Source organism: Ceratosolen solmsi, unplaced genomic scaffold (genome assembly GCF_000503995.2).
Source record: "Ceratosolen solmsi marchali unplaced genomic scaffold, CerSol_1.0 scaffold1, whole genome shotgun sequence".
Classification (NCBI taxonomy): domain Eukaryota; kingdom Metazoa; phylum Arthropoda; class Insecta; order Hymenoptera; family Agaonidae; genus Ceratosolen; species Ceratosolen solmsi.
In genome coordinates this window covers 11,040,805-11,058,803 of record NW_011948415.1, presented here as the reverse complement: position 1 = coordinate 11,058,803, position 17,999 = coordinate 11,040,805, and the positions used below count along the sequence as shown (strand labels likewise).

General features: G+C 39.9%; 4 protein-coding genes across 4 annotated transcripts in view; 2 read left to right on the top strand and 2 right to left on the bottom strand.

Moving 5' to 3' along the window:
- The window catches only part of Cip4 (formin-binding protein 1-like Cip4), a 58,881-nt gene extending 52,548 nt beyond the window's left edge, over positions 1–6,333 (bottom strand). Inside the window, exon 1 of the mRNA XM_011507944.1 lies at positions 5,815–6,333. Coding sequence (XP_011506246.1) covers positions 5,815–5,838 — 24 coding nt within the window. The 5' untranslated portion in view covers positions 5,839–6,333. The remainder of the gene's footprint in view (positions 1–5,814) is intronic.
- A 2,069-nt stretch (positions 6,334–8,402) lies between these two features.
- On the top strand, positions 8,403–10,142 carry mRpS18B (mitochondrial ribosomal protein S18B). The gene is made up of 5 exons (XM_011507942.1): positions 8,403–8,594; positions 8,661–8,829; positions 8,944–9,041; positions 9,111–9,241; positions 9,975–10,142. The coding sequence occupies exons 1-5, from the start codon at positions 8,532–8,534 to the stop codon at positions 10,126–10,128; spliced, it is 615 nt and encodes a 204-aa protein (XP_011506244.1). The 5' UTR covers positions 8,403–8,531; the 3' UTR covers positions 10,129–10,142.
- Pyroxd1 (pyridine nucleotide-disulfide oxidoreductase domain 1) lies at positions 10,139–11,633 on the top strand. Its single transcript, XM_011507943.1, has one exon. The coding sequence runs from the start codon at positions 10,171–10,173 to the stop codon at positions 11,590–11,592; it is 1,422 nt and encodes a 473-aa protein (XP_011506245.1). The 5' UTR covers positions 10,139–10,170; the 3' UTR covers positions 11,593–11,633.
- Positions 11,634–12,164: 531 nt separating this feature from the next.
- The window catches only part of neb (kinesin family member nebbish), a 30,317-nt gene continuing 24,482 nt past the window's right edge, over positions 12,165–17,999 (bottom strand). The window contains exons 7-12 of the mRNA XM_011495537.1: positions 16,509–16,709; positions 15,416–15,688; positions 14,047–14,119; positions 13,736–13,905; positions 13,196–13,658; positions 12,165–13,120 (exon numbers count right to left, since the gene is read on the bottom strand). Of these exons, the coding sequence (XP_011493839.1) occupies positions 12,371–13,120; positions 13,196–13,658; positions 13,736–13,905; positions 14,047–14,119; positions 15,416–15,688; positions 16,509–16,709 (1,930 nt within the window). The 3' untranslated portion in view covers positions 12,165–12,370. The remainder of the gene's footprint in view (positions 13,121–13,195; positions 13,659–13,735; positions 13,906–14,046; positions 14,120–15,415; positions 15,689–16,508; positions 16,710–17,999) is intronic.

Below are 17,999 nucleotides of genomic sequence, written 5' to 3'. Positions count from 1 at the left end.
CGTCAAAAATAGTTCGAACTTATTTACATACGGACACGAGGAATGCTATGATAAATTTTCAACAGAAAAGATTCAAGAAAAAAAAGGTTAAAGAAAAAGGATAGATGTTTAGGGAGAGCGTTGGATGGTGAGGGGATGGGTGATTGTGGGGGGGGGGGCAAAAATATCAGAAAAAATAAAAAAAATAAAAATATATATAATCGTAAGCGTGAGAGATCGAAAATACGGCTTAAAACCGTCGGCATTCGTACTCTGTCATTATTGCAAATTTTAACCAGACACATAGACATTTGCATAAAACGGTATGACTCGCGTGTAATAAAAATTTCCGGCACGTCAAGTCCCCGCTACCGTGATCGCTATGCTAGTGAATTTTTCGGGCCTGGACCACCCAATAAAATCGCATCGCGTACTTTCTCGATGCTCGTAATGACGCACGAAATGAGGCGCGCGCGCGTCTTGGTCACCTTGAGAGGCAAAGTGGTGTGGGAGGCCAGGAATCGGTGCTCGGCATCAGCGAGAACAAAATAAAAGAAGTAAGGCAATCCGGTTGTTTCGGCCCGAATATTTCGAGGCTGAGTACGCTGGAGCGACGCATCGGCGCTACACTCCCGAGGACACGAGCCAACACGATAATGCCCGCCTGCCCCCACCCCAACTCCCCATCCACCCCCGATTATGTCCACAACGCAATTATCAGCAAGGATGCGCACAAGTGGCCGGTAAATATTAGGATGGGTCAAACGCTCTTTTCTCCTTCCTCCCCCCCCCTCTCTCTCTCTCTCTCACACACATACACACACCCTCGACCGACCCTCTCCCGGAGTCTAGTTGCGAACGGCCAGGTTTAGCGCGCTCCAGAGCCGACGCACGGGGCTCGTCGTACGAGGTTTGCGTATCAAAATGGCGGCATTGGCGGTGGCATTTTCGCAGCAGCCGACTTAAATGAAAACGTGCGATCGAATATGCGATTGGAGCATGTTGATCGACTATGACGAAAGTAATTTGCTCTCACCCCCCCCCCTCAAATCTAACCATCCTCCTCCTCACCCCCCAATCACGTCCCGCGCCGCACAACTCACCTACCTCACGTACCTCAAAAAATCGCTTTTCTTGAAGAATTCGTTAATGCGCTTAGTACGGTCGAAGGCCGGTCGGCAGCCGACTTTGGTAAAGGAGCGCGATCGCGGTCCCGATGCCGCGGTCTCGGAAACATTCAAGGACGGGGAGAAAAATTTGTCGACCGTAAGACGAGGTTGAGATACAGCCGGCCCAAGGACTTTATAAAGTTACTGAAGAGCCTGGGCTTACAACGACTGTGTAGGTAAAAAGGACGGGCCGGTATGTGAGAATGAATTATTTATGGCGAACAGTGGTACATTGCGAGGCTCGTACGTGTTGGGAATTGAAATTTCGCTGTGTACGTCGTAGGTCGCAAGTGGCCGGCAGTAGGACCGCGAGTCCTTTACGAGCTCGTTCGACATTAGCGGCACAATGTGTTTGTTAGGCAGTAGCGAAGCTGGTACAATTCATGGGAGCACGTGAGCCGACTGAACATTACGATTATCGGCGAGTGCGCTTTATTTTGCTTAAATTCCTCGTGTGCGGCGAGCCTCGCATCTCTCCCAATCGACCCCCTCCTCCCCTCTAATGCCTATGCGAGTAGACGATGCACGTCCAAATTAAAATCCAAGCGAATTATTGAGTAGTCGAGGCATCGGTTTCCACTAATCGATTCTATTCCGGCTGGAAGAACATTGTTCGGTCGAGCGTTTCTTTCGCACGGCAATAACAAATTCTCCTCTACGGCACTCTATTAACGGTTAATTTTGTCGTTGATGTTGCTGCTATTGCTACTGCTACTACAACTGCTATTACTGTTACTGTTACTGTTACTGTTACTACCACTACTACTACCGCTGATATTATTACTACATCGTCAGAGTTTAAAAGTCGATAATGCGAGTGTGCGAGGTGGTGAAGAAGCGCAACTAGGGGGCTAGAAATTTGAAAGGACGAGACGGTGCGATCCGATCGTCAGCGAAGGTGAACGATTTTTGAAAGTCGACGAGGTCAAAGGGCTGAACGAACAAAGTCATCGACAAGTTGCAAGGAGACATTATGGTTCGGACGGTATGTGAAAGTACAGCTGGACGGTGGTAAGCGGTGGCGAGGAACTTTTGGGGCCGCGAATGCGAGAACGTCTCGGGTACCGATCGATCAACCGGTTGGAAGGTCGTATTGTCGTCAGCGAGAAATTGCGCGTCCTTGGGAATGAAGCGAGTGACGCGTCGACGACGGGAAGCCACCGTTGGGAACGTCGACTCGGGCTGATCCGTTAATCGAGGAATGCGGAGGTCAAGGGCCGCCGAAAAATAGATCAAAGATAATTGAACAAAGGAAGCGATAATAGTGCACCTCCTCGCTCTCTCCTTGGTCCAGGCACTTTAACGACCGTGGCACTGTCACCGGCACCGATATCGGCTCCGTCTCTTTCCTCCTCCTCCCCCCCCCCCTCCGTAACAGGTGTGCGACGTTCGAGTTACGTATCACTCCCTGCGAGCACCGACATTATCCGCGGATCGCGAGCTTCCGTCGTCGCTCCTACTCCCCCCACCCAACCCCGATCAATCGCATCTCTTTTTATTATTTAAACCAACCAAGACTATTTTAATGTCTGCTCAGCGTTAAGTACCTAACGCCGTAACGGCAACACTTTCGATGAGTCTACGTTATCGCTGGTCCGATTAATTCTGGGAGTTAGCCGAGAGCTTTCGAACGTGCTAGGAAGAAGAGGTAGAAGAAGAAAGTCAAGCGATTAGTTTGGGCGGGGGAATGATGGAATTGGAGAAATAAGGTTTTCGTAAAGTCCATAAAATTTAGTGATTTTTTCAGAGCCATCGATATGCTCATCGATAAGCGATAATCAACACCATAATCACCAACTGGATGCTTAAATTCATATTCTTCATAAAATTCAGTAAAATTAAAATACATCGCGAATTCGCGTGTATTTATAAAAGTGAGTGTACGTGTGTGCGTGTGCCTGTTGACCGATATTGTCATTTTGCTTTGGTCTCTCCTCTTCTTCTTCAATGCCAATGCTACTCTCGGCCTCTTCCGCTTTATTTATTATACGAAAGTCTGGTGTATACGAAGAGTAGTTAGTAGTGGACTGGAGGCAAACAGAGCATAATAATAGCTAACGAGTCATTGCTAAATGTCCTGGAAATTGCTGAAGACGAAGTGTCTCGTCAAACAAAACAAACAAAAAACAACAACAACAAAAAAATGGAGAGGAGGAAAGAATGCAGAACAGTTGTCTGAGTGGGCTGATTGCAAACATTTCATCAGGGTTTTGCCGTATGCTGTTGGGTAGCGATCATTGATCGCGCAAGCTTTATCAAAGTAATGGGCCCTTTTAATGCTGAAAGCGGTATAAACGATCGCCAGGGAGTCGCTCGCGATGGCGGCACTGCGACTCGATTGTACGGTTCGGTGGCTGATCCCTAGTGATCCCGAGTCCCACGATATCGATAGCGACAGGTGCCGAATTCGCAAATCCCTCTTTCCTTCCGTTCAATTGGAAAAGATTCGCGGTTGGGTGCAACAAGGCAGTGACGCAGTAGCGCCCACGCAAGGGGAGCCGCCGGCAAGGAAAAAGACCTAAGAAAAATCGGAAGGAACGTGTGCGTGCGTGCGTGCGTGTGCGTGTGTGCGTGTGCGAGTGAGTGAGTAAGATATGGGGGGAAGGGAGCAACTGTTTAAAGAGGGGCCGGAGCTGTCGCCGTTGTAGGTGGTTAGCCGAGGCTCGATCGCTCCCCCTCGAACGAAAGTCGAAAGAAGCGGTGGCGCTTCTTGTCTTCCGAGGGGCTGGCCCATGTCGTCCGTCCCCGGGTTGGTCGTTAATGCCGCCACGGTGGCGAGCGGGACGCGCACGATCTCGAGCACCGTAACTCGCTGTGTCTCACGACGAATGGCAGGCTGAGCGAAAGGAGCGTTGTTGTTTGGGACGAGGGCGTGAGGGGCCGGGGGGGGGGGAGCGAGGTGAGACATGAGGCAGAAAAGGGCATGAGGCCTGGAAGGCTGTGGCCGCCCGCGAAAAATCCAGGGCGAGAGGGGCGACGAGTCGCGGCCCGCGTTGGCTAGTGGGACGCGGGGTCGGATCGTAAGGGACGGGCGGGAGAGGCTGGTGGCCCCGAGCGGAAGACAGAAAAGAAGCGCGGAGGTGCGCGCGTGCGCCGGATTCGCGAACTGGTTTTTCGGACGCGGATCCTGACCCCTTTTTCTACCAGCCTCAGCGCTAATTCTCTTCTCGCACAATTGAAAAGCGACAGACGGCGAAGCAGACGGCGCTCGCTCGGGACGTTTCCAATTTATAAATCAAATAACATTAGTCCCGAATGTCTCCTATGCCAGTTACGTCTCCAATTTTATCAGCCGTAGCATCATGGACGAGAGCACGAGATTCCCGGGTGGTTGTGCTCGACCCGGCTGATGGAAGCTCGAACGAGCGCGAGTCAGCTGGAGGACGTCGAGCGCTTACGTGGGGCTAAGAACGGGGTGGACGAGGACGAGCAGAGTTTAACGGTGGGGGGATTCGAGATCAATAAGCCACCGGGGATCGACCGGTGCACCTGCATCACTGCCCCCCGTTGTTGGCTCAGCCACGGAATTCCAGAACGAGATCCAACGTGGCGATGGCGCGAGCCCCCGGAGTACACGCGAGCATCTTATGCGTGAAAAATTCGTTCGGCCGGTGAGGCGAGGCACGAGGTGAAGTCCGACGAGTAGACGGGACGAGACGAGACGAGACGAGACGAGACGAGACGAGACGAGACGGGAGGAGGTGAGGCGAGACGAGGTGAGGCGAGGCAAGGCACGACGTGGTGAGGTGAGGTGAGGTGAGGTGAGGTGAGGTGAGGTGAGGTGAGGTGAGGTGAGGTGAGGTGACGTGAGGCGAGGCGAGGCGAGACGAGGCGAGGCCTGGCAAGAGGTGACGGGAGGCGCGAGCGAGAGAAAAAACAGAAGAAGAAGCTGAAGAGGCAGGAATTGAAGAAGGAGACGAGAAAGAAATAGCCGGGCGCCGACGTATCCTGCGAGAGACGTACGCGTGAGGAAGAGAAGGAGGACGAAAGGAGCGACTCTCGCATAACCGCCGCGTTTGCTCGTTCGCTCGCGTGCGCGCGCGCGCGCACCAAGAAGACGCGGGTACATAACGCTCGAGCTCCTCAGCTTCGTACCAACTACACCGAGCACAGGCCTCTCCTCCGATAAACCTAGAGCGTAGGTAAGAATGGCAGCGCCAGACGGAAGAAAATGTCAAGCGCTCTGCTCCCTCCCCCGCCACCCGCCATGCAATCACACACTCGTTCCTTCACTCACTCTCTCGCCACTTCTTCTCGCTGTAACCCTCCCTTACGCCGCCGTTGCCCCGCTGCCCCCACCGCACGATGCTTATTCACTCACTCACTCACTTACGCTCTCACTCTCTCAGTCACTCAGTCTCTCGGTCTCTCTCTCTCTCTCTCTCTCTCTCTCTCTCTCTCTCTTTATTTTTTTCTCCATATATCTCTCTATCTCTCTGTCGCGCATGCACACGGCATCCCGCGTTCGTTCGCGATCGTGCGAATATCCGTGCACACGCATACGCACGCCTCGTCCGCGCCCTCCGGCGACGAGGAGGTGGAGAAGGTTGTGTTGGAGGAGGAGGAAGAGGAGGAGGAGGAGGAGGAGGAGGCGAGTGCTCGGACGGGGTGCTCTCTTTGAAAGCCGCAGCGCTGCCGTAGAGACGGAGATCGTCAGGCTACTCACCCAGAGCTCCGTTCCCCAGCTCATGGTTGCGCGGGGCCGGCAATCGTCCGTCCAGGTCGCGATGCCCGTGGCAGCAGCGCGCGTCTCCACCGGCGCACAGCTCGCGGCGACACTCTCACATGTAGCCAGGGCTGAATTTGAGCCCGGAGCCGCTCCTCGGGCACTCGGTGGTAATGGGGGCGCCGAGGCCGAAGCCCAGCATGGAACGGCGAACGCGGCGGTGGCGGTGGCGGTGGCGGTGACTCGCCGGCCTACGCGAGCATCCTCGGCAGGATCGCTCAGGGATTAACCACTGACTCTCGTAAGCGCGCGCGCGCGCGCACTCTGTGTCCTTTTATCGTGCTCGCGGTCTCGTCGCCGAAGCACCTACGCAACACCCAGCGACGCTCGTACGCTCGCTTCCTCGTCTACCTCGGCACTGCCCTCCTCCTGCTGCCGACCGCTGCCAGTTCCCTGGCCACTTACCGACCTTTCCACCACTGCGCCGCCGCCGCCGCTGCTGCCGTCTCCTTCTCCACCGCCGCCACCTCCGCCCGCCCCCACCCCCCTCGCCCGACCGTCCCGTACAACACCATCGCTTGGTTCCGCGCTCGTTCGCACACACGCGCACACACGCGCACTCACAGTCATTCGCTCATTCGCTCGCTCGCTCGCTCTCTCACTCTGGCTGCGGCTGCTCCACTACTTGATTAAGCACACGCACACGCGCACGCGCGCACAAAGAGTATTGGAAGGAGTGCGCGCGCCGCGCCCCGACGATGAGCTTCGCGTGTGGCGCGACATCTCGCGGTGGTGGCCCAAGGACCGTGAGCACAGAGGACGCCAGGTGCGCGCGAAAATTCGTGATGCGCTAACGATGATGTTCTGCTGCTTTTTTCCATCGGCTGACTTTTGGTGGACTTTTAGCGGAATTGCGGAAGATCCCGATCGTCGCGGCTGGCGGCGGAGTGTGCGGGCGAGGGGGAGAATAAGCTGGCCGATTCTAGTACGGTGACACGCGAGCGGCCTTGTGCATTGTTGTGAGGGAAAGAAGCGTGGAGGTCGCACGTAGCTGCTTCGCGACGTCGGGGATATTTATCGTGCAGCCGGTGAATTAAATATTTATTCATCAGCGAAGCGATTTTTTGAAGTGTGCGGACCAGCGTGACGAGCTGGGCGATCCGATTCCGTGAATTGTCTCGATCGCTTATGATGAATCAACGTGATTTTTATTATTTTCAACGATTGGTCAATTACACGAGGCCCAGTACGCGAATCTCCGCGATGGAAGAATTAAGTAATGGGAATTGGCGAGGTGATACCGGGAAACGAAGAGGTGTCGAGCTTACGCGCGACATTTAAAAAAATTGATTATTGGGATACGCGATATGGATGGTCTGCTGCTCCGCTGTTGCACAAAAGTTTTGGCGGCTCAACTTTTTACAGGATTAATTGTTAAAGAGGCGGTGAGATATTTTTTAAGAGTTTGGAGTGAATTTGAAGTTACGAATAGGTCGCGATTGTATAGTTTATCATTCTTCTAAGCATATGCGGCAGGTTAACGCGTAGACAAGTTGCCTCATGGAAATTGGCGATTCATTTGGATAAATAGAAAAGTCCAAAGCAATTGATTCGCTGTCATTTATCGTGTTGTTTGTCGTGCTGAGGTTAATGGTTCCGCGTGCTCGGCGAGCCGAGAAACAAGCAACGTTTCGACATTTTTCATGTTAACAATTAGCGATAATATTTATCCGAAATACTGAGTATTAAATTTTAGAATACTTATACAAAGAAAAAAAAAAGAACGAAAAAAAAAACTATTTACCACTTATGGAAATATAAAAATAGCCCCACACGTTAAATAGCATAATCGCATCATTATTATGAAATGAAAATTTCTTGAAATTTTCAATAAAGTAAGTTGTGCATCTTGTGAATAGTCTGCATAATTTTAATTTACGCTGTAATATAACATTCGTTTATGTATGTTTTATACCGAAATTCAAAAACTAATGATTTATCATGACAAAGAATTCTGTAGTCGATGTAGAAAATAATAGAAACGAAAATTTCACTAAACGGATTATAAAATTTTTTTCAATACCAAACAATGTCCGACTAATTATTATTATTATTATTATTATTATTATTATTATTATTATTATTATTATTATTACAGATAACATTAATTGTCTAGATAAGAAAAATTGTTGTAAAATAACGTTAAATAAATGTTAATGTAATAACTATTGTCAATAATTATTTATTATGCTAATTAATATCATTAATTACCTAATACCGCAAATTATTATAATCGTATAATTTTTATAAGAATAAAATTTCGAATTCTAATGAATGTATTTTTTTTTTTTATACAAATGCTTATTGATCGTCCGGTATAATTATATTACTGTTGGTTTATATTACTATATATTACTATAATTATATTATTATTGGTTTTTCTTTCATTTTCTATTCGTGCTCGTTGCTCGTGGAAATCTACATTGCCTGTTCGCCTATTTTTATACCAATTTTTAGAAGCGCATGTCTTCCTTCAATCCATCGCGAGGAAGACATTCATCCATTCGTATCTTAATCTCATCTGGAGGTTGACTATTTTCCGGCGGCTAACCTAATTCTAACCTCAGCACATTGGCTGCCGAGCGGTGCTTACGAATCTTGCGTCGTAATTTCCACGTTAATTGTATCTTGTGCTTTAAGCTATTATTTATAATAAAATGTCATTTATTCGGATTGCTTTAGAGCAATGTAGAAGTGCTAGACGCGTTGGATTGCAAAAGGTACAAGGAATTATTTGTTATCTTCTTACCATCTATTTATAACAAATAATCCTAGTAAATTTTTAGGTTACACTAGTGAGAGATATTTCGCAAAGTTGCATTTCGCATCAAGAATTACAAGAGGCAGTAAAAGATAATTCCTTCGAGTTCCGAAAGGAACATTTAATTAAGCCAAGCTCGGATAGATCATTCAGAATTCCTGTCGAAATTAGCATCAAATATCTTCAAAGCGATGGTACAGCCTTCTTATTATTGTCAATTGTCAATTGTCAATTTCTTAATTGTAATGTCGAATGCTCAACATTATTGCTTGCATTGGATTAATTACAATTTTTATGATAATTTCTAGCATACAAACATACGTACGGAGACAAACCAGTTTGGTTGATGTATAGGAGGAATTTCAAGGGTCACTTTCAACCTAAAAAAACTAGGAAAACATGCATAGTACATATTGCTCATTATATTTTGAAAAATGCTTTATGATATATTGACAGTTGATTTTCATTGTTTTAGAGAAATCAAGTTATCACCACAACAAACGCCTGCCCAATATGTAGAGATGAATATTTAGTATTAGATTATAGAAATATTTTGTTAATTAAGCAATTTATTTCTCCTATAAATGGTCAACTGTACGGTTACGAGTAAGAAGCAACATTAATTTTTGGAATACTAATTTTTAGTAACAGATAGTGGAAGCAAAATAATAAATTTTCATTTTTGTTGTAGAGCGAATTAAAATACGGTCAAATTCATTTATAGAAAATTGATTTTTTTTTTTTTTTTTTTTTTTTTTTTTTTTTTTTTTTTTTTTTTTAAATTATTTTACGAGTATGTTTTGGCAGTTGTAATATAAAAGAAATTGTGAAATTGAGGTGATTTAGATGGGGTAATATTCATAAATAGTATTTTTAATTTAAATCTCGATGATAATGTAACAGTTAAAATGTTAATATTTTTTAATAATTTTATAAATATAGTATCGAATGACTTTAATAATGTAATAATTGATAAGATGAAAAGTCCGTTATACCTCTAAATTGTATAAACGATTAATTAAAAGTCATTCCGTTTAGCTTCTATTTTATTCAATAATATAAGCAATGCTATTATTGAAAATATTATTGTAAAATTAATTTACAATAGCTCGCATTTAACATAAGACAGTTTTCAGTAAGTTGCTACATAATACTAATATTGTGATTTATCATTAAAATGTATTAATTTTGTAATAGTAGGATAATAACGAAGGTTCTGGTTGCGTGCTTATTTTTAATAATTTACCTTGGAGAATAATTTTCTTAAGTATAGTACATTGCAAATTTAATAAAATATTAGTTATAAAGATGTAATCGTTCATATGCTTTTACATTTTAGAAAAACTGGACTCTGTCAGATGCAGCATAAACAGCTTCTTTGTGCTATATACAATGCTAAAAATTATGGAACCATAAGTTTTGATCCTCCTTTCATAAAGTACGATTACACAGAATGGTATAAACCAGATGTTAAATGCACCCACGATCACTAGAAGCTGTATATATATTTTTAAAAATGTACAAAAGAATGCAAAATGAATAATATGGAAGCGACTTTTGTTATAATAGGCGGAGGCATTTCCGGAGTATCTTGCGCAGAAAGCATTGCATTTCTTGCGCCCAAAGAAAGCGTAATCCTAATAACGGCAAGTCCATTGATTAAATCTATAACCAACGTTCTGCCATTTGGACAGACATTAACTCAATTTGATGTAGAAGAGTGCGTAACAGAGTCGTTAAATAGCACCCATCCAACAGTAACTGTTATCAAAGATGTTGTGGTAAGAGTCGAGAAGAAGAAGAATAGTGTCATTACGGAAAAAGGAAAAGTTATAATTTATAAAAAATTATGTATTTGCACGGGGGCGCGGTCGAAATTAATTTTTGATAATAGCAAGATTATAGGAATTCGGGATACCGAATCGTTGGAGAATTTCTTGGAAAAATTAAGATCGGCAAAAAAAATTATCGTTATTGGAAATGGGGGAATAGCGATTGAACTGGTTCATGAAATAAATGGCGTCGATATCGTCTGGGTAATTAAAGATAAACATATATCGGCAACATTCGTTGATCCTGGTGCAGCAGAATTTTTTCAAGAAAAACTGTCGAAAACTAATTTAGATGTTAATAATCAAATTACCAAACGAATTAAATATACAGTATCGAAGGACGAATCAAAAGTAGGAGGATCGGCACTTGGTCCAGATTGGCGTAATAATATTGAGCTTAATGTTAATGTCAGTAGATTCGAACAAACTTCTGTGCAAGTCGAGTATGAGTGCGAAGTACTCAAGTTAATCGATCCTTCGGAAATACCCTCGGATAATGATAGAGAAAAATGGCCAATTTATGCCCAGCTGAGTAATGGAAAAATCATTGGATGTGATTTTATTGTTTCGGCAACTGGAGTAACACCAAACAGTAATATACCAGGACTGGAGTCCGTGAAAAGAGCCAAGGACGGTGGCTACGTTGTTGATTCGAACATGGAAACTTCTGAGAAAAATATTTATGCGGCTGGTGACGTATGTACGGTGGGATGGGAAATTGCTTTCCATTGGTTTCAAATGAGACTTTGGACGCAAGCTTTTCAAATGGGTCGTTACGCCGCGAAAGCCATGGTTTCCATGTTCAAGGGAGAAGACTTTTTTCAAGATTTTTGCTTCGAACTCTTTACACACGTTACAAAATTTTTCGGCTACAAAGTTATATTGCTCGGTTTATTCAATGGACAGAAATTAGATAACGAATACGAAATCTTACTGAGAGTAACAAAAGGACGCGAGTATGTCAAATTAATTCTTAAAAATGGAAAAATGCAAGGCGCGGTTCTCATTGGTGAAACGGACTTGGAGGAAGTGTGTGAAAACTTAATACTGAATCAATTAGACTTAAGTGCATATGGTGAAGATTTCTTAAATCCAGACATTGATATAGAAGATTATTTCGATTGAATCTACTTTATACTGCGTGATATTCTGCTAGAATTATTATTATGATAAAATAAAATACTATTGTAATATTAATGAAATATGAATAAAAAAAAATTTACGATATATAAGATGCGATTTACGTTAATTTAAATATTATAATATTATGACTTGTAAGTATTCAAAATTGATATTGACAGTTAAGAATATGTAAAGTCAGTTTTTTAAGAAGAAAAAAGAAAAGAAACATAAAGTAGAGATTACGTTTGTTTTTATAATAAATAAACGTTTATTAAAAAATTATACATAAAAAATACTCTTACGTATTCAGTCAGAACATTAAGTCATTACTTAAATTATCTTTGCAACGCTACTTTTTATTTATTTATTTATTTTTTTTTTTATTTTTTTTTATTTTTTATTTTTTCATTATTATTGCTTTATTATCATTTCAGTAAAAGCATACTTCTACAAGTTAATGATAAATAAAATACGGAATTTCTCAAGATTGTATTACAAAAATTGTAGTATTTATATTATTATTATTAAGTGAACTATATAACGTACAAAATAAAATAAAAAACTTAATATTTAAGTCTAATGTAATATTTCTCCTTTTTTAACATTATTCTCCATTAAAATTAAAAGAATATGTTTCATCTAGTCATTATTATATCCAAATTAATGCATCGTTACTTTCTTTCTGTACATCCTACGACTGTCTAAATCGTTAACTTTTGCTCCAAACTATCAAACAACTGTCTCGTATTCTATACATTTGCATCTGTCGCTTTACTCAACATTAGTTAATGTTAAATTTGACAGACCTAGACGCATTGTCGTTAGTAAAATAAGGACATGCACTACGAAGATTAGATTTCGCTGGCGATGCAACGCTTTTGTAGCAATATTTCTTCAGTATGTCTAAGGATTGGCCAGACTTATCGGCTTCGGCCTTATCGATCATAGTGTTATTCACATTGCTAACAATAGATATCTGATTATCGACACTGCCCATTGGTACAGCTTTGACCTCCAAAATTGTTTTAAGATGCTGCAAGATAATATGAACTTTGTCCAAGGCCTGAGTGACCTTGCCGCTTATTTCTCTGGACTCGTACTGATGGCAGAGTCCCTTCAACGTCTTCGATGCAAGTTCCATTTGAATTAAGCACTGATGAATGTCATCGCGACGTTTTTGCACTATTGACTCGGACGTGCAATCGACCGTAGAACTGTCGAGGAAGGACGCATCGACGGAAAATTGGCTCAAGCTTTCATTCAACTGTCTCTTAACGGGTGTCATATTAACTGATATTCGACTGCAGTATAAGGAGTCCTGTACAATATCGCTTTCTTCGAATGGCTCCCATTTGTCATCGGAATCTTGAAGTTCTTTTATCGAATGCTCTAGCTCGTGATCTCGTAGCTGATGAATCCAATCTAGGAAGCGTATAGGTTGCCAAAGGCTTTCAACCATGTTATCTTTGTCTCTGACCCGAATTACCGGTTGCAAGCCTTTATCGACCACTATTTGTTGCTGATGAAATTCCTACGATTAATTTACACATTAGGATTTGATTAAAGTCATTAACTACATGGAAATTAAATTGAAATAAACACTTACATAATTAACACCAACTTCTCTACACCGTCCAGTCGCTTCTCTAACTAATAACTGTATTTCGTGGAGACTAACTCCGCCAGTTTTCATTGCATCAATGCTCGTTTTGACGGTCAGCGCAGTTTGTACATCGGCGGTAGTTTCGTTCAATATTTCTTCGAGTTCCTGAAGGAAATTCGATTTATACGTCGAAATACTTATTTCAGAGTCCTCGATTTCTAATCTTCTTATCTTGTTGTTAGTTTCAATTTCACTCGCAAGCAGTTCTTTTTCGCGTTCGAGCTCTTTTTTCTTACGGTTCATCTCTTCTAATGCTGATTTTTGTTCTTCCAGACTACAACCCAATTGTTTAATTTCATCTTCGTAAGCTGATTTTTGAAAATCCAATTGCATTTCCACTTCCCGTTTCGCGTTCTCAAGCTCTTTCATAGCCTTTTGTTTCGACTCCTCAAGTTCAGCTCGTAACCTATAATACAAAGCATCATTATAACACTCCAGAGATGTCAATTGTTTCGTTAATAACGACAACATAAAAATACATACTTTTCTTCTTGAATGCGGAGCACTTCTTGGTGAGCAAAATCGAAATCTATTGGCTGAACGGACATTTGTATACCATCTTGCTCATCTAATGGATTGCAAACTTTGAAATAATGATTTCCACCAATAACTAATCGATCACCATGTTTCAATTGAACTTTTCCACGTGTCAGCTATTCCGTGAAATAATCGATATGATTTAAAATAAATAGTAAATTGTCATATATATATATATATATATATATATATATATATATATCGATATAATAAACACGCGAAGATAGAAAATAAGAGAAAGATGATGATTACATTACCTCTCCATTCACAAAATTTTCTCCATCTTTTTCAGGATAGAATGTTAATTTTCCATGATTATTTTCGATGGCGCTAGTAAGTTAAATATACATCAGTAAAAAATTCTTATACATATTTAAATATTAACAAATGCAAGCACATACATCATTCTTAAAATTAATTACAAGTGAATGAAAGTGAATGCCACTGTAAATTACATTCAAAGCACTAAAATCATTAATAGATCAATATTATTATTTTACCAAAAAATAAAGACTTTTGCAAATATATTGAGTGTATGCTTTTAATCCCAGGATATAATTACTTAATTGCGCATGCCATTGTAAATGCTCATTGATAGCAGATAGTTGAAGAGAAGAAATAAATATTATCCATATATTATAAATATTTATACAATATTAGAGGAAATTATCAAATATTTATTAATAGTGAGCATATTTTTTGGTGATAAAATCGAACGTGCAAATACATTTTTAATCTTGCATTTTGTCTCCAAAATGATGCTGAAAATGGTGAAAACTCATATACTGCATGCAAAATGATGATATCTATATCGAGTAAAATAAAAATATAGGAGCAAGCATTTGGCGCGCCAAAGTGAGGATGATAAAAATTAATAATAGTATAATAAGTTAGTAGCTGCGCAATAAGCACCGTATGAAGCTTTCAAGTGAATAAAAATATCCATTACATATTGATATTGGAATAAAAAAGGTTTTGCCTAATTTCTATAATGGTATTATTATAATTAAAGCTCATTCATTGCAATTTGATAGTAATGTCTCGACAGATTATTATTTCGTTGGAATTATGTAAACAAAAACAAAACAAAAACAAAATAAAATCAACTCGTAGTATAAATTAATAATCGAATTAAACAAATTTTTTATCATCGACCAAGTGATCGTTACCCGATTTATAAATTATTTTATTTTAATTTCTAGCCATTGAGCGTTTATTATTTCACAAAGCTTTATTGACATTCGTTACCATTACTTCAATATATACAATAAATACTGGCCGCTCAGCCTGTGAACGTATCCATCCATTAATAATAAAGTTATTGAACATAAATGGACATAAATGCTTTGTCATAGCTTCGGTCTATCGCAAACAGCTTCAAAGTATGTGAATTAATACACCAGGAAAGTAAAATACGAGCTTCCAACTAGGCTACGATGAAGCAAAATACCATTTGAATGAAAACCATTCGAGTGAAAACCATTTCTGTCCATCCTTCACCCGTCCTCTTCAAACTTTACGAGCCTCCTCCGATCGAAGCAAATTTTCAACGTCGAATGCAAACAAACAAAAACAAGAACCATGCAAATGATTTTGCCTCCAGTCGCTATCTATCCTCTCACTAACCAGTGCAGCGTCTTCATGAGTGGACCCTCTAGCACGATGTCGACTTTCTTGGCAGGCGTGCCGTACGTCGAGCCTCGACCCACGCGTACGCGACCTGGAGGAATGAGATACAAGAGCGTACCGGATAACATGGGATCGGCAGCGAGATTGACGAGAAACGGCTGCTTAGCGTTTTCCTGAAAGTCCAGCTCAATGGCAATACCGCATCGACGGAGATGCGTTAGCTCGCTGTTTTTCTTCTCTTTGGCCTCGCGAAGTTTCTCCTCCCAGGATCTACAAGTGTGTTAAGGTAGTGCGTCGATTAGAATAATGAGCGGTCCAACCGAACCACCAATCGGTTAATCCTTATTGCATTATTGCAACTGTATTGAAGCGTCTATTATCCTTAGTAAGCTAGGGACCTCCGATTCATCCATCCTCTTTACGTGTACACATAAAGTCACGGTAATACTTTTCACTCATAAGGAACTAAAGGCATGCATAAGGGAATTAATTGTAGGTGAAATATTAATTGGTGACACGTTGAAAATAATGCGGTAATAACGAATGTATTACTATTGTTATTATTATTGTTATTGTCGTCATTATTGTTATCGTCATTATTATCATTATTGTCGATTTCGTTGTTTTGATTGTTGTTATTATTATTAGTTTAGTGGGGGGGGGGGTAAGAATCGTGGAAAAAATTAACATTCCAATGTTAATTTCAATTTCAATCGTTAACATTATGAATAAGTTATTGAATTAAACATTATTCGAGGATCTCTAGCGAAAAGCGAATTCCAATATTACACAAATAATAAGAGAAAGTTTGGAGTGATTTATAGAATAAACTTCATTAACATAATCATTACCTTTTACTGTCTCAATATAGAGAAAACAAAAATTGTCTTTTTAAATTTCACTCTGTAAAATAAAAAGAATTTTATCTGATCCGTGTAAATTATCATTTCGATTAGATCCTGCACATTACATTTGGTCTTATATAATATACATTTCTTCAGGCAATACGAAAATCTTTTAATTTGTCAATCCATAAGGCATTAATAATTTGAAAAAGACAGTACTGATAAATCACGAATCGTCTACTCACTTTTGGCTAACAAAAAGCTGCTCTTCCATTTTTTTCAATTGATATTTCAAACGATCGATTTCTCGCTGTTTATTTACAGCTTCTTCCGAGCTCTCGGATGATGATTCAATAGTGTCAAGTAATTTCCGAGGAGTCAATCCTAATTGCTTCTCGTATCCATCTCTCATGCTCTTTAATCGCTGAACTTCCGCCTTCAATTGTCTATTTAAAAATATCAAAGCTTTACTTTACAACATAAAATTGTTTCTTTTTTGTTAACGTGTATACTGGTCTTATTATTGGCTGATAAATTTATGCCTTTCAAATTATATTTAATAATTAATGATATACCACTCGGCAATATTATCCCAAAACGTGGGTAATTAATATAAAAATCATATTAAATTATCATGTTACATTACACTGTAACTCATAAAAAATTATTTTTACTCAATAAACAAAGCGTGAATTAATAAAAAATGAAAGTCACTTACATTATTATTAATATATTTTTATTTGATAAATATTTAACGTAAGATATAATAAATATGAGAAAAAAAATTATCTACATTTAATTTACCGCTAACAATTCATAATCGATTATAATACTTTAAATTTACAAGAGAATTTAATGATTTGTTTAATGTGCACAATAAAATGAAACAATTAAAAACAATCGTTATCTCGATTATACATATGCTTATTGTTAATTATTATTTTTCCTATAAGATAATAGGAATAACAAAAAAAAAAAAAAAAAAAAAAAAAAAAAAAAAATGGAAAAGCACGCCAGAAAAATAAATTAATAAATAAATAAATAATAATATTTTAACCTAAAATTATAAAATTTTAAAGGGTTTATTGAGGTTACCTTTACTGCTTTATTAATATCTCAAATCAATAATACAATTTCTACACACCATTATATGGTAAAATATATGTCGTGAAACAAAATTAGTTCAATCCATTAAATAAATAATCACTAAACATTTTATTAATTATTTCTGCAGTAATTTAAATTCTACGATTCATATATACGTATGAATTCATATAGTTAAGTCAACAAAAAATAGTTGCTATATGTATCAACTAGATTTTTCATTTTAAATTACTCCACGCGCTTAATAATAATTATACCAATAAAACAATAAATCGTTTTAATCTGAAGAATTTTTATAAAATATAATAGCATAATTTAGATTTATTTACGTAGGTTATGCCGAAATCTAATGTAATTACACAAACATTTGACAAAGTCCTATAAGACTTATGTTTAATTAAAATTGCTATAAATATTATAATTAATTTGTTAAGTGAACTTTAAAGTTCATGAAATTTAACGTTAAAATATAAGAATTTACATTACAATTTTACAATTATTCTAAATTACAAAATTTAATTAATACCATTTTTTTTATACACTAAATTAAAAAATTACGTATTCATTGGTCTTTATTAGTATTTTATGTTGTTTAAAATTTGTATAAACTTTTTTTTTTTTTTTTTTTTTTT